This window comes from Numenius arquata, chromosome Z (genome assembly GCF_964106895.1).
Source record: "Numenius arquata chromosome Z, bNumArq3.hap1.1, whole genome shotgun sequence".
In the NCBI taxonomy this organism is placed as follows: domain Eukaryota; kingdom Metazoa; phylum Chordata; class Aves; order Charadriiformes; family Scolopacidae; genus Numenius; species Numenius arquata.
Window position 1 is genome coordinate 80,953,480 of NC_133616.1, and position 15,775 is coordinate 80,969,254.

A 15,775-nucleotide genomic window follows, 5' to 3' on the forward strand; every position below is an offset into this window, starting at 1 on the left:
AGGTACTCCTTTGAGGCTTATGTAACTTATATGGAAATCAAGACTATCAGAGTTGCTATTTTGCTTTGAAAGTCACTTTTGAGCAGTAGGAAGCACTACTCACAACCACAGCAACACACTCCCTCTAGTTTCACTGTCACCTCACATTTCAAAGGCATTTATTGCTATATTTTAGTTTTTAATAAGCCTCCTAGACTCACGTAAGGATTAAATGGCTCCAAAGAAAAACCATCTCCCACTCAGATCAGACCACTGACCAGAAGGTCAACCATTCAGTTCCGCCAAACAATGAAACAGCAATGGCCAGAAGCGTTGATCTTTACATTAGCAACATCCAGAGGTGCCTATTTTTCACTGTGACCAGTGTGACGTCTGAAGAATATGACAGCGTGAACTCTTACCAAAAGCGCTGCGAAGCTCAGCTACACACACAATTACCTCTGCTGAATGCAATATTGTATAACTGCAGTTCGCTTTTACTTACGAGCTTTCAAGAATAAATACCTATGGCAACAGAAACTGTTACTTAACATTACTTTGCAGTCTTCTCCAGTATCCAAAGTTCATTCCTTTTCTTCAGGTTGCAACAACAGGTTACATCTCCTCTACAGTCAGCTGCTTCAGCCAAGTCCACCCTCAGAATCAACCTGGACTACACTGTTTTATTTTCCTGAAGGAAATACATTGGATACATAACTATAACTTAAAAGCTGGCCCTATTAATTCTATTACTGATGATACATCTCGAACTAACAGAAAGTGGGTCCAGTACTGCTGGACCTGTCTCTATTAATCCAAAAGACATTTACTAGGAATGTGTCAAGATCTGAATCCATGAAGTCAAATATTTTTCTTTAGGCAAATTCACACAGTTAAGCCTTTGTCCCCGTTAGTTATGAAAAGGTGGCGTGAAAAAAAAAACAAACCACAAAGCTTGGAGCACCAGTAGCACTGAAATACTACACTGCAATGAAACCGGCAGAATCATGCAAGGAGTTCTCAGACATCCCAAATGCATGCAGTAGGTACTGGCTGGTGCGCACAAATATCTCCCTAGCATCAGTAAATGCAATTTAATAAACTAATAAATAACTTACAAGGCATTCAACACAGTAAGACAGTTTATCCCCAGCTTAAATTCTTGGTTTTCTGCATTCATTGATAGTTTGTTTTCCCATATGGTAGGTTTGCTACATATTAAATATTTAGTTAAGCTTTTCCATTTATAAATGCTTATTATACGCCAAAGCTGTACACAAATTCAAGAGAAAAAGAACATTAACATAAAATCAGCTAGTATTAGTTAAAAAACCCACTGACCTCTGCAAAGTGTAGTATTAACTTTTTTAAAAAAGCTACTGCATATAAATCCCCATTCCTGTTTTGCAATTACACAAAACATCTGAAAAATTGTCATTCTCTTTGTTTTGCAATGGTTTTCTATGTGGAATCTATCCCTCCAGTTAAGGAAAATTTGTAAAGTCCATGCTTTGCTCCTCCTTACTGTAGCTGTTTTATCATACAGAAAATCTGTTTCTGAAGCCAAGAGATATTAGTTGTTACTATATGGCCAAGTTAACACAGATTAGAGTGGCAAAGACCATCATCTGACAGAGCAGACATTTCAAGGTTACCAATTTAAGTAGATCTTTTCTTCCAAAAGAGCGTAAGCTCTTTAGTATAGCTAAGTACCTTTGGAGAGGCACCAGAAACAAATAGCCCTTTCAACTGAACTTTCAGAAAAGATTTAATTTTCATTTCAAATGGGATCTTGAAATTACTAGATACACATACATCCCTCTCCCACTGCCCTGTAAGATACATTCAGTAATTTAAAATAAAGATTCCATATTCTATAACTTCATATATATTATATATTTAATATATAATATATATTTATATGTACATTACACAGATACATACACTCTCAGTCAGCAGGATTAAACTGTTTTGTTTTGAAATGTTTGATTGGTGTCACTAATCATCTCCTATTGTTTTGTTAATTCAATGGAATTTATCTATTACCTGAAAAGAAGAAATTTAAAAGATCCAAATGGAACCTGTGGATCAGTATTAGCACCAATACAGATGGCCATTACTAATGACTGCAGGGACTGAAATAATATATTTTTTTATAACCCTCCTCTTACTGCACAAGCATTCCTGCAAAATATCTAGGCAGCAATACCTGTCAGGTCATACATCTATTCCTGTTAAATTTAAATTTTATACAACTTTCCTTACTGTAATATACAGTATCTCTTTTGTCCTGTTGGATTATTTCATTTTTCCTGCAGAAAAGTGATCGATAGCTATCCAACAGAATTATTTAATTTTTTTTTAAATCCCCTCTCTCCTTTCATTGTATGGCTCAGTTTCAAGATTTAATCGATAGGCAGCCACCATCACTATAACCAGTACCCTTCCAACACAGTTCAGTCACTGACTGTTGATTCTTAAAACACAAAGTTTTGAGGTTGGCTTGCTGTTTATGGAAACCAAGATACTCAGAGGCCGTATCTTTTCAGCATGCTCACTACCACCTGCCACACAATAACATCAGTCACGATACTATAATTCAATTAGTTACCTACCATTTGGGTAACAAAAATAACAAACCCAGTTGTGATTTTAAACATTGTAAGAATATTCACCCTGAGAACACAGAGGAAGTGTTTAAAAAAAATTCTGATATGTTTTCTCTTCATATATAGTTTTCTTCTTTTCTCTTCATCTCCTCCTGGGTACCTGGGTTTGTATCTAGTATTTGACCTCACACTCGCTTTGTCAGTTGACCTGTTCATGCCACAGTCAGGTACTGGTGATAGAAAAGCCCAAAAAGGCTTGTAGAAAAGAGGCAAGCAGCAATCCACCAGGTGAGGAAAGACAGGAGTCCCCGGAACAGGAGTGGAGTGAAAATATTCTTTAAGCTTCCCAAAGCCATTGTTATTTGTACCACAGTTACTTTCATCTTTCCATCAGCAGGTGGAGACTCAGAATAAACTGAACTGGGAAGCAGGCTGTTTTCTACTGGAGTGTCAGAATTCAGTTCCGGGTAGATGCCCCAAGAATAATTACCTGTTAAAAAGAAACGAGTAACAGATTTTTGTAAAATCAAGTTCAAGTTCTGTTTTTTCTATCAGTCTATAGATCATCTTGGATATATTTTTCACTCACACACAGGAAAACAATATTAAAGTTCTTCTAATTTAGTAAATACTAACTGTATTCATCTGCATGTCTTCCTGATCATATTAGTAAGCTATTATGGTAGGATTCATCTTACCTTTTGACATCCTACCATCTACATCTGATATAGTTGCCTTGGGACCCCTGACAGTGCTGGGTATGATTCACCTCACCAGTAATTGTCTACTCCAGAATAGGATAAATCACAGCCCAATAAAACCTATCTCCATTGACATTTTGCAAAAAGAATGCCACGACTGCACGGCAGGCTGCAAGACACATCCCTCACAATAAAAAAAAAAATAAATCCCAGAGTGACATCAGATCTGCCAATAATGAAATGAACTCTGTATCTCACAATTTCTGTTCAAAAAGCCCACTTAAGCTTGAAAAGCTAAAAAAAAAAATAAAATCATTTAACAGATACTCATAGGTTATGTATTAAGTACTTGTGCATTGAATCAATAATTCTTTATGCAACTCACTTTTAAAAAGACATATTTCAACAGAAGTAAACAGCTTAATTTTTCGTATTGCACAACTTCTCTGAAATAAACCAAACAAATTAGCATATAACTGAAAGATGTCAAAAGAAGCAACAGAAGAGCACAGCTTAAAAGCCACACATCACTACGTTTTAAATAGCAAGAAACTACAATGCATTTCTGTATTACAAGTACTTCCACACTCTAATTCTCTTTAGTAAGCTGAAAATATAAAAGCCCTGTGTAGAACAGGACACGTTTTTGTTGATCCAATTTTGCTTACCTAGTGTTTTCAAGAGCAGAGTTGTGTGAAGGAGCATTACCAATGGTGCAACATACTGCAGTGCAATTACACAAAGATAATAGAATACTCGAGCCACCTGGGAAAACAGAAGAGTAATTTGTAAGTTCTGGATTATCAAAGTAAACCTTTATGAACATATCTAGGAAAAACAATTTACTAAAAAAAAAAACAAAACAACCCAGTACTTATGCATTTAAGCTGTTTTAGAAGTTTTCTAGCACATCTTGGCATGTAACATTTTCTTCAAAAGACCTAATGAAGAAACCCTATAACAAACTCTAGTTGCAGGACATTTACAAATCTAAGAGGAAGTGCTGAAAGGAAATAATTAAAAGCATCAGTTCTGTTAAAACAAACAGAAACAATTTTGCTTCTGCAAACTGCATGTCATCATACAAAGATTCCTGTTTCAATACACCAGATTCAAAGCTAAGTGCATGTTTAATTTTTAAAGTCCCCAGTGATTCCAAACTAAATCCCGTTTAAAAAAATGAAGCAGTAGTCACAGTCCAAAGCCTCAAAAAAAGTAAATTAAAGTTTGGTTAATATTGCAGTCCCTTTTCCAAAGCGAGATATTTTTAAGACGCTCAACTGTGAAACACCAATATTTTAAAAACAATGACAAGATGACTTTTCATTAATTGTTGATCAGTAACAGCATTTAAATGGTTTTTATTTCACGGATACATTATGGTTCACTTAAATCCACTCAGATTTAACCCTCCCCCTGCTGCCAACCTGTTCCATCTTTCTCAAGATTGTTACATTACATATTAAATAAAATATAAAATATTATATAAAAGCTACTGACCTAAAAGACTGGACCAAATAAAGAAGGAAAAAAAAAGTCATTAAATCAATAGCAAGCAAGCAATGAAATAAAGCTAACTGGATTTTAGAAAAGAGCAGAATACAGGGTGACAAAAAAGACAAAGGCAGACACGACATTTTTGGAAATACCTCAGAGGGCTTCGTGATGAGCAAGCATCAAAAAACTAACGTGAGAAGAAAAATTAGTAAGACACTGCCAGAAGAAAATGCATGAGACAAAAAGTATTGTAAGATAATTGATGGAATATGATAAAAAATAAATAAAAAAGTAATGATCACTGTAGGATGACAGATAGGAAAGACTTTACTGGCAAAAGTTCCAGAAGAAGATTAAAGCAGACATGGCTAATAAAACAAGATGGGACTTCATTTAGGGGCAATGGCATTTTCAAAGAGAAGATACAGAGACATTGGATAAACAGATTAAGGAAACATCACATAGAGAAGACATTATTGTTTTACAGATAGGATGAAACCCCCCAGAACTAAAATTATGCAAGAACAGCAATTAGCACAGTTCTGTCCTAACCAATTGCTGCTACCTGCATTTCCTAACCTTTTTTTCTGAAGCAAAATGCTACCCCTTTGTTTGTAAATAACTACTGCGTGGTCCACTTACGACCATCAGGTAGTCAGTGAAGCCAAGGACAAGATTATCAGTAACAGTGGCAATCTTCAGAGAGGAATCTTTGTTTTATGACATGCTTCAATATCCCTCCTGCAACACACCCCAACTCAGGAGGATCACCAGACAGCATTACAACGCAACACTACAAATGTTAAGTTTATTTTGCAGGCAACGTGCAACACCATTCTACAACAATCTTATGAATTTCTACCTCCTCACTTGGTTGATGGTATGTTTGACTACTTTTCTTTAAAAAATAAAAAAAAAAAAAAAAAAAAATCAAGAAAGTTTTCCTTAGCCACAGTGGGCAGACGGTTTTGTAATTAGGCTAGTGAACTTGAGAGTGGTCTGAGAGAATTAAACATGTCTCAATTTATCCTAGAACAGAACCACCTCATCTTAAATTTTGCCTCAATTTAAAAATCAGAGTTGGGATTAGGTAACAATATTTTACCCTTCTATCTAAATTCAACTATTTTTTTTCCCCCCCATGGTGTAGCTACAGATCATCCTCAGCCCTGTGCACTCCCCCAGATCTATTCATGCTGAACAGAAACACATCATATTTGTACGGAACAATTAGGGATCTTTTACAACAATGTCCAATTAACTTAAGACAAGCCATCTGCACAATATGTATGATACACCTCTGCATGTTTTGGTTTGCAGAATTTCTCTGTAATGTTGCTATTTTTACAGGAGATTTAGTTCAGGAAGCTTCATTCAGATTTCAGCTCCAGTGCCAAAGACGACATAAGAAACTTGGAAAAAAAAAAAAAGCGTTTGTACAGATAGAACACTCCAAATATGTAACCTCAGCCACCACCATACTTACCATTTTCTGTAAATCAACCATACTTATTCTGCCAGCTTCCTTTTTCATCTGATCCACGCTTTTCTGGGCTAAATTCAGATAGGCCTGTAAATGATGACGCATCATAGCCAACCGTAAAGCACACAATAGGATTATAATCCACAACCTCACAGTGTCAAATGTATCTTCTGACATTCTGTGGATAAAAAGGAAAAAAACAAAGGTAATACTGTTTTCCAAAAGTCACCTACTGCTATGGAGTTATTTGCTTGTATCATATGTAAAGAAATCTTGAAGCATCTTGTCAAAAATGCTTAACACACCATCTACAGTTATGAAATTCACATGGAAGTAATATTCACTTTTGTTCTCCACTTCTGTCTCTACTGCTACTTCTCAGTAGCCTGGTTACAGCAACAGATCCAAATTAGTACCCATTTGTAAACAAGAACAGCTCTTAAATGCTTAAATTCTGAGTAATGACGACACGACACTAAAAAACAAGCTCGCTCAGATAATTACATGTTTTGAGACACACAGACTAGATAGCAAATGTGTGCTTCAGTGGCCTTAGATGCCTCGTTATAACACAGCCCTCGTTGTGAGATAAACTGAGGAACAAAATATGTGTATTTGCAATGTTTTATGTAATAGTTCAGTGGTCACAGAATCACCTTAAGAAGCCTATCTTAGACCTAGAAAGCAATAAAAGCATCAACCAATCATATCTGTCAAAAGCCTATTTGAAAACTACTGTTTTGAATTGTCCAGACTAATAGCGACAATGACAATCACCTATGCCACCTATACAATATTTATTTCAGCCATCACTCTTCCTGAAAATTCTTTCCATTTTTACTTTTTGAATATTTTAACTACCAATTCCATATGCTCTTCATCTACACATAGATCTTAAGACAAATCACATAGGTCAGTTCTCATGCCAATGTACCCCGACTGTCTTCAGTGAAACCACTCCTCTCCTACACCAATATTTAAGATATAAGGTTCTAGAATGTGGCAGTGAGGTGGTATTCCACCCCTAGGAAGACAAACCCATCACTGCCAAGGAGATGCCAGAAGATAGCGGCTTTTTGGAAACCACCACCTTAACATTCAACACTCTGTGACTCATTCTCATTTTTCCCAAGTAACAGAACCTCTTTAGAGCTCAGCTGCAACTTCTACAATACCTTTGAAATCAGATGTAATTAAATTTAAAGTCTTTCACATTTCTATGATTTTCACAGGGCACTAAGACTTATGGTTTTGTTCTCAATACCCCAGAAAGAATTTTTAAAGGGAATCTTACAAAGGGACACTCTCTTTGCCCAAAGGTGGGTTCATAATGTAGTCTTTAGCGATTGGTTTTACCCATAGCAGAACCATAAATAAAGGTGCCAAGAAGTTTATATGTAGCAATGTTCTGAAAGAAGAAAGAAAAAAAGGAGAAGTTATTAAATACAAACAATTACCATCCTGTTGAAACTGGGGATACAGATTCAAAAGGAGAAATTCAAATTTTAAAATAGTTGGGAGAAAGGTAAATATGAAAATTACTTCCCTAATTTATAGGTATGACTTATGTTTCAACAAAATAGTAATAATACATACTGTGAAATCACACTTTAGAATATCTGAAAACTTGATTTATTCCAAACAATCTAACCAAGGAGCTACCTGCGTTATTCTATGCTATACTAAAAGACAGTTGTTGAAAATCTCCTTATGGTGACATAACACCAAACTGGACTAGCTGTTACAGTTTTAATCTAGAGAGTCACTCTCAGATGGATAATTAATGTGAAATATGCTGCTATATTACTATTTTTTTTTTGCTTCAGTAAAAATGTACTCAGATTCATTTAGACTATCTATACAGACTAGAGGAAGAAGTTCTCAGAGGTCAGAGTTCCTAGTTTAATCTAGACTTTTGCTTAGGAACCTTAACTAAAGGAAACTTGGTACTTACATTCAATTAAAGATATACAGACAAACAAAAAAAAAAAGCCAGCACAGCTATTCCATTTTAAGAGCATCGTACGAAACTGCACGGTTAATGTAAAAGTAGTCTTCTTTTCTAATCTTTGAGTACAAAACAAACAGCAGAATTAAAGAGGAGGGGATAGTTTTCTCTGAAAAAATTCTAGTATTTCCTGAAATTAATATCCTTCTTCATTTCTGAACCCCACTATCCAAATCTTTTTTCATTACTAAAATGAAACAAAAACAGTTGAAGACTTCAGTGCTGTAGTTCTGGTGGTTTTGCTAGGGCAATGCTTCCTCACTACCAGAATCAATGTGTCTATACTTCCATCTGCCACCAGAGTGCTTCTACACCATAGAAAAACTGAGGTAATCAAAAGTTATTCTAAAGAACACAAGACCTTACTGATTTCAAACTATCAAGCTTTCCAAAACCATTAAAATATTGGCATGTTTCAGAAGATATCATCACACACATATTTAAATCATTGGTTTCAGACAAAGGAATAAGCACTGCTAGTTATTCAGTGTTGCTAAGGAACAAGAAGGCATCAAACAACAGTCCAAAGCATTTCACTAACTCATGAAAGCATTTTACCTGAGCTTCTAGTTAAATAAGTAACTCCTACTGAGTTAATGGACTGGAGTGTGCCAAAGGGTGGCAAGAATCCCTTTCTGTTTATTTGAGTACAGGGAGAAAGGCTGAAAGACTCTTGAAGCAGGCTCTGGAAAATGAGGGAATGTGTACAAAAATGGTACAAATTGATTAGAAAGACTCCAAAATATATGCAGAGAAGGATACTGCGGCTAAAGGAAAAAAATCAAGCCAGATGTCAAAACCAAAAGGGACACCAGATTACTTTTATTCTGTTTACCCAAAACTCTTACTCCCTATACACAGAAAAGAACCACATTAATAATTTTTAACATGTTAGTGAAGTAGCAGTTCATCATTACCCTTTACTTCCTCCCCCCTTGCTTTTTTGGTCAGTCTTCCCTGTAAATTAAGTCTCCCATTCCGTAATAGAATGGGAAAGGGAGCTTGTCCCCTCTGTTTTTCTTCTCTTTTTAACTTTTTTTTTTTTTTTTTTCTGTTGGTGCTTGGGGGCTATTGAGTTTTTTGGGCAGATCTGGGGGTTTAGGTTTTTTGTGGGGTTTTGGTTTTTAGGGGTTTTTTTTGTCTTATTTTTGGTTTGGTTGGTTTTTTTTTCAAAAGTAGACAACATATTTGACTGCAGAGAGAGGCACTGTTTTCCTGTATCCAAATTAGAGGGCTTTGTATCAGTGACACATCATCCTCAGTTACTACTCGCCTTCAGTCACTGTCAAACAACTCCAGAGTCAATAATGATCTACTCATTGATAAAAACACACTAAGGGCAAGATCTCTTCAGGCCAGTTAGAGCCAATCACTTGACAATGATTACTTGTTTATATTTGCATTACCCAATTACTTTGGTATCTGGCAAAGTTTTAATCAATTTAACATAATTTTTTTATTGTTGCAGTTGAACAGCCAAAGTATTGGTAGGCTGTTGAAAATAATTTGCTTAGTATTGCACAAAGTTACCTTCAACAACAGGTTCCAATATCATCTAAACATTAAGTTGGAGGGTATTTACTTTTCATAACCCCATTCTAGTAGATGTTAATTACCCCTTTGGTTCATGATTAATGAACTTGTGTTTCAGAGATTTTATATTTCTGCCTAGGATCTCATGTCCACAGATCAAGGAGGATGTTCGAAAATTAGCAGATACTTACAGAAAAGGCACATGAAATCTTAAAATATTGAGAGCCATAAAAACGAAAAACTAAGCAGCCTATTTAGCTGAAAAGAACAGATTATGAAGTGACTCAGTCAAAGTCTACACATAGACAGAAACTTAAGAGCAGATACAACAAGCCAACAGCTTGCAGCTATACCTGGATGCATTCAACTACAAGAAGTGCAAAAGTAACACAGAGTGCTTGGTTATAAATTTACCAAGAGTGAAGGACCCACTTTAAACACACATTAATTTTCAGGCTGGGAATTTTTTAGAGGAAAATGAAAAAAAAAATGCAGTCTGAACATCAATAATTTTCGTAGCAGAAAACATAACAGTTCTCTTAGGAAAGTGACCACACTAAATGATCACAATGGACTATGTTGCAGAATCTGTCATTAACATGTATTAAACATCAAAGGTCAAGATTTATGACAGACATTTGGAGTTTCTCCCTCAACCAGAGAATACTGAATAGAAACAGTTAAATTAGATAAAACGTTTTACCACCAAACTCAAAGACAGTTGAAAATTAAAATATTCCTTTAAACTGGTATTAACATCTGATCCATATTAAATATTCTGGGTCATCTTTTCTCTGCATCTTATCCTACATATATTAAAGGCATGATGCCAATCTGGAGGTGATAGTGGAAAAAAAGAGTCTGTTGTTGTACCTCTGCTTCCTGAGAGTTATCTTAACTTCCAAAAAGATATGATGGGGGAAAGGAAGCAGTAAGCAGAAACATTCATGGTGGAGGAGGAAAGGAAAGCTCCTTTAATTGGGACTCTAATTATTAAAGGCAAAGAAGGTAACACACTGGCAGAGTAGAAAAAGGCAGGTGGCAAGTCTGCTCAAGATATGAAAAGCAGGCAGCAACAGAACTCTTAGTCACTACCTTCTTCCTGGAATAGTTTGCTTTGTTTATTTTCAGACATTAAAGACTTAAGACTGGAGTATCATATACCTATGTGCACATATTTTCTCTTACTGTGTTATTTTTTCTGTTGCTAAATTCAGAGCATCCAGATGCATTTGAGCCAGTCGCAAGCCAGGGAATGTCAAAAAAGCACCAATAAGTGAACACAGAACAGCCAGGAACAATTTGAAGGTTAGTTTAGACACAGGACCCCTAAAAGAAAAGAAAGGAAATAAGCATTTTCTTGGGGAGGAAGTTGGGGGGTGGGGTATCAGAGACTACTTTCAACTAAACAGTATCTAACATTTAATAAAAAAAGCAAACAGTATTCTACAGTTTTACTCTGGAATACCAGCGTTATTACAAACCAATCAGGAGTTAAAATTAAAAAAAAAAAAGTCACCTATTCATTTCCTACGAAAACAGAAAACCTAAGCTACTGTTAAAATTGTTAGTAGAGAAGAAAAAAAAATTTTATATTGTAATTAACAACAAAATATATAACAGAAATCAGTAGTAGAATGACTTTAACGATTGTGTTTAAGAGAGGAACAGATGCATCATTAAGTTTAACTGGTCCACGACAAAATGGATATTTAAGTTATACTACTTACGTTCTAACTTTAACCATTAAAAATCTTTATGAAATTGTTATACTGCAGTTTTTCACAGATTTATCTAAAACATACATGTGGCCAATTAATGTGTCTCTTCCAAGTGACTTATATAGTTCGTTTTAATGAACTACGGAGTACATAAACTACAGAAAAAATATCAAGGATCAACTGAATTACAGAATAAACAAACATTGGATTACACAAAAAAAAAAAGTGACACATAACTAACACAGATTAAAAAGTAACAAAACCAAATCTAGTGATCCACAAGAGTTTCAGATTCTTTCTTAATCTATGTCGTACCAACTACCAAGAGACACCATCATCACCTCAATTGCTGCTGTAAACAGCCAAAGCACTGCAAAAGTTCAAAAATAAACACTTAATAGGAAAATTAGCACAGAAGTTAGTAAACTTGCAATAGCTTAGGAAAAGCATAGTGAAGAAAAGCCAAGAAACACATAGGATTCCGTTACGGGTCTCCCATGAGTTTATTCATAAATGACAAACTAATCTAGTTTGAGGAAACTTCTGTTCCTCAAAAACGAAGAGGCTCCATAGCTTCTGCACAATACTTGAGAATTCCCAAGCAAGAAATTCAAAGCTGCACTGCCACAGTGATTACATACCCCATAAATGCATTTTAGAGCACATGTATAAGGAAAGAATTATAACAGAAATACATCTTACAATATACAAAGGCTGTCTATGACAGCGATTGTGTATTTACGTAACATCACAAGCTATGGCATATTCCTTTGGTACTCCACACAAAACTTGGATGTCCTGTAGCAAGCAAATGTTTTTGCATAGTAGGAAAATACTAATACAACCTGAAAACAGGACTGAAGGCCAAAATTTGCTCCTAACACCAAATGTATCAAAAGCTTTAACTGTTTATTTTGTACCCTCATCTTCTTGCATAGCAAAATAATATTTATCACCGGTTTTAAGCAACCCTTGTAAAGCCGAAAGGAATTACCATGAAAAAACATTCACAGTTTTGAAATGTATTTTATAAACTATGACCAAAGTGTAAGGGTAGAAACTATCTCCAAACTAAAAAGAGAAAACACCAATGCGATTACTTGTGAGTGCTGATTAATTATTTTCACTAACTCAGCTCTTCACATTACTATGGAGATTATAAGCATGTATAAAAGAAAAACATGCAGGACAAATGCTTGCAAAGAAAATCCAAGTGGTTCAGTTATAAATGCTCGCGTAAAACAGACAAATATATTTCCAGGAACTTACTGGGATTCCAAACCCTGCTTTTCAAGAAACTGCATAGCACTTTCTGAGAAATTCGAGAATCCTGCAGAGACACACATATTATATGTATTTTATGACAGTACAAATGCGGGATCCCTTTTTTGAAATAAAATGCCAGGTAACAGGTCATATTTTAAACAACTTTTCCTATGTCTAGCATAGCTCTTTTATGTGATAATTAGTATGCCATTAATTCAACAAAATTTGATTATTAATATCTCTGATACTAGTACACTTCAGGAACATGAAGAAAATTAGGATGTTTTTTACATGCATAAGTATTTCTTTTTTTGTTTTTGGTAAAGGAGCTTCACTTTACTATGAAAAGCAAAATAGATTAAACATAAAACTGGAAAGCAAATATAATTAACAGTCTAGGCAAAGATCACACTATTTAAAAGAAAGCAGGGAAAACATACAGGAATCAGAATACTTCAGAATCTGCATTCCAAAGCAAAATTTGTTAGAAGTGCATGACACAAAGAGTTCATTTTAACACAGATATTCTCAAAAACAACTAAAAGACTGGAAATAAAATTTTTCAGGTCATGCAATCACTACAGCTGTTGCAAACACTAAAGAAAGCAGTTACCTGATTCCAGTCCAAACTCTAGATAGTTTTCTGTCACAATGAGAATTGCCATTGCTTTCACGAAGAAGAAAAAACCAAAGGTGACACAGACCGATCTTTCACCTCCATCCTCTACTTTGAAATAATGGGTAGTCAACAAAAACAGTACCTTACTACACAAGAAGGTGGTCAAGGAAAATTAAGCTTGTAAAATAACTATATTTAAGAATTATAAAGCTGTATGTTGATCGTCTACACTAGGGCTGTTCTATGATGCACCTTTTTTTTTAAAAAAAGTAATACGTGTTCAGCCAATGTCAGGTTAAAATTACAGAATACTGGTAAAGCATAATAATCACATAATGGGTAGCCAGGAACACACTACTCTGGAGTACGGTTTTGATTTAGGCTTATAGTTAATTGCAGCAATATTCACTATCAATCTAGGAGAATTAAACCACAGTTTAAGTGTAAATGATTACATAACCATGTTTCATCAAACAAAAAAAAAGACAATCGTATCTCCAACGCAAAATATTGAGCTACATGAAAGATATTCCATCAAACTACATAACTCAAGATTTAATTAATTTCAAAATCCAAAATACTACTTTTCAACGCAAAAACCGCAATGACAGGGAAGTGAATAAACACATTTTTAACCACAGGGGAGCTATAGGTATTCTTACTGGATGCACAACCCTAAGGTATACAAACATACAAACAGCAAGAACAGGATGCTCCAACAAGCACTTTATCAGGAATGGGATAAAATTTCTCAACTGTGAGAATTTTCTCTCACAGGAAGCGTAGACCTGCCTTACAAGAAACTGTGACAAAGGGCATGAGATTCATGCTTAGATTATTATGTGACTGTTTACAAAACAGAAAAACATATGGAAAGATGAAACTTGAATTTCTCTACTTTCACATGCACATTTTTGAGATTTCTCAGCCATCAAAGATAGTAACATAACAGCATGTTAAGTACTATCTAGGACATAAAAATCCATCCCATGTTCATTTTGGAAAGAAAAAGCCCTGACCTTAAAAAACCCCTATATAGTCTGGCAGGATATATCAAGTCCTTTTATATCTAAGACATCACCTGCTCTGTTATCAAGCTGTTTATAAAATTGAGTATTCTCCTTTTTAATACATTTCTAAACATAATTAGCTCCAAAGTTAAACAGTAGATTAGAATAAATTTTTCATGATATATTCTCAACTCTTATTACCATGAACTGCAGTCCATTATAATTGATTTTTTCTTTTTTAAATGGCAGGCAATATCTAGTCCATATTTAAACAAGGTATTTAGAGATCACTCCAGATATTACCTGCTTTGAAACACCAAAGAGAAAAACGGAAAAGGAGATTTTAAGTGTAAACTGTACCCTTTTTTTCCCCCACAATTCAATAACTTATTCATATTCGCGCTTTTTTAATACTGGAAGTATTTCAAGATGTAGATCACATGAAAAAATGTTTTAGAGTGTCTATACAGTAAAACATTTGAACAGTCATCAGTTTATCTCTTGAGAAACTATATGATTGTGCAATATAGCACTTCATTAGGCAGCACATATTTAACATACACATTGCTGTATTTCCTATATATGCGGAGGTATTCATGCACACAATTAAGTTGCCTAAGCACAGCATCTAATAACCCAAAATTCAGAGTAATCAACTTAAAACTCTCTTCATACTTCGCAGAAAGAACTGACATACCTAAAGGAAGACTTACCTTATCCTAAAAAGAGATAAGTGTTCTGCAAAGCTCTGCTTCTCTAATAATACATTCTGAAAACGAGTGTCTTTTTACAGCTAGGGACATCAATCACAAATTGAAAACACATTAATTTCAAGTCTTGAAGCTATACAAAGGTCTATGTAACAGTTTGTGATCAATAGTCCCAACCTATAAATAGATTTATAACCCCCCTAGCTACCTCATGTTTTCAACTATGGATTGTGCCTAAAGGAAGTAGAAAATGTAACCGAGAAGGCGGCAGCATGCTGACAGTAAATTCAAATTATAGTGCAGATTCAGATGATTACACAAACTATGTGTGACTGAAACCCTTTGTTACTTGAATAATCACCACTGCTACCTCTTTTAGGATTGAAAAAAACAAATCAAAGCATTATGGCTCGCTTCATCACTTCCTTTCACTGCCTGACCTACGTTTCAGGACCTACTAAAGAAATAATTCTGGAGTATACAGTGCTAAGTTAATAGATTCCCTACCCCACCTTTTGTTTGGTCACAAAATGTGATACACCTATAGATTTTGATGTATACACTTTTACAAAAATAATTTTATCTTTTGAACTGCTACGATTATGGAATTCAATGATACAGTCCACCAGTATTTATGCA

The 15,775-nt window shown here is 34.9% G+C and overlaps 1 protein-coding gene across 1 annotated transcript in view; it reads right to left on the reverse strand.

Moving 5' to 3' along the window:
* Positions 1-2,800: 2,800 nt before the first annotated feature.
* Positions 2,801-15,775, reverse strand: part of TMEM161B (transmembrane protein 161B) — a 39,903-nt gene continuing 26,928 nt past the window's right edge. The window contains exons 6-12 of the mRNA XM_074166180.1: positions 13,411-13,562; positions 12,801-12,861; positions 10,999-11,139; positions 7,564-7,677; positions 6,273-6,447; positions 3,958-4,054; positions 2,801-3,078 (exon numbers count right to left, since the gene is read on the reverse strand). Coding sequence (XP_074022281.1) covers positions 2,801-3,078; positions 3,958-4,054; positions 6,273-6,447; positions 7,564-7,677; positions 10,999-11,139; positions 12,801-12,861; positions 13,411-13,562 — 1,018 coding nt within the window. The remainder of the gene's footprint in view (positions 3,079-3,957; positions 4,055-6,272; positions 6,448-7,563; positions 7,678-10,998; positions 11,140-12,800; positions 12,862-13,410; positions 13,563-15,775) is intronic.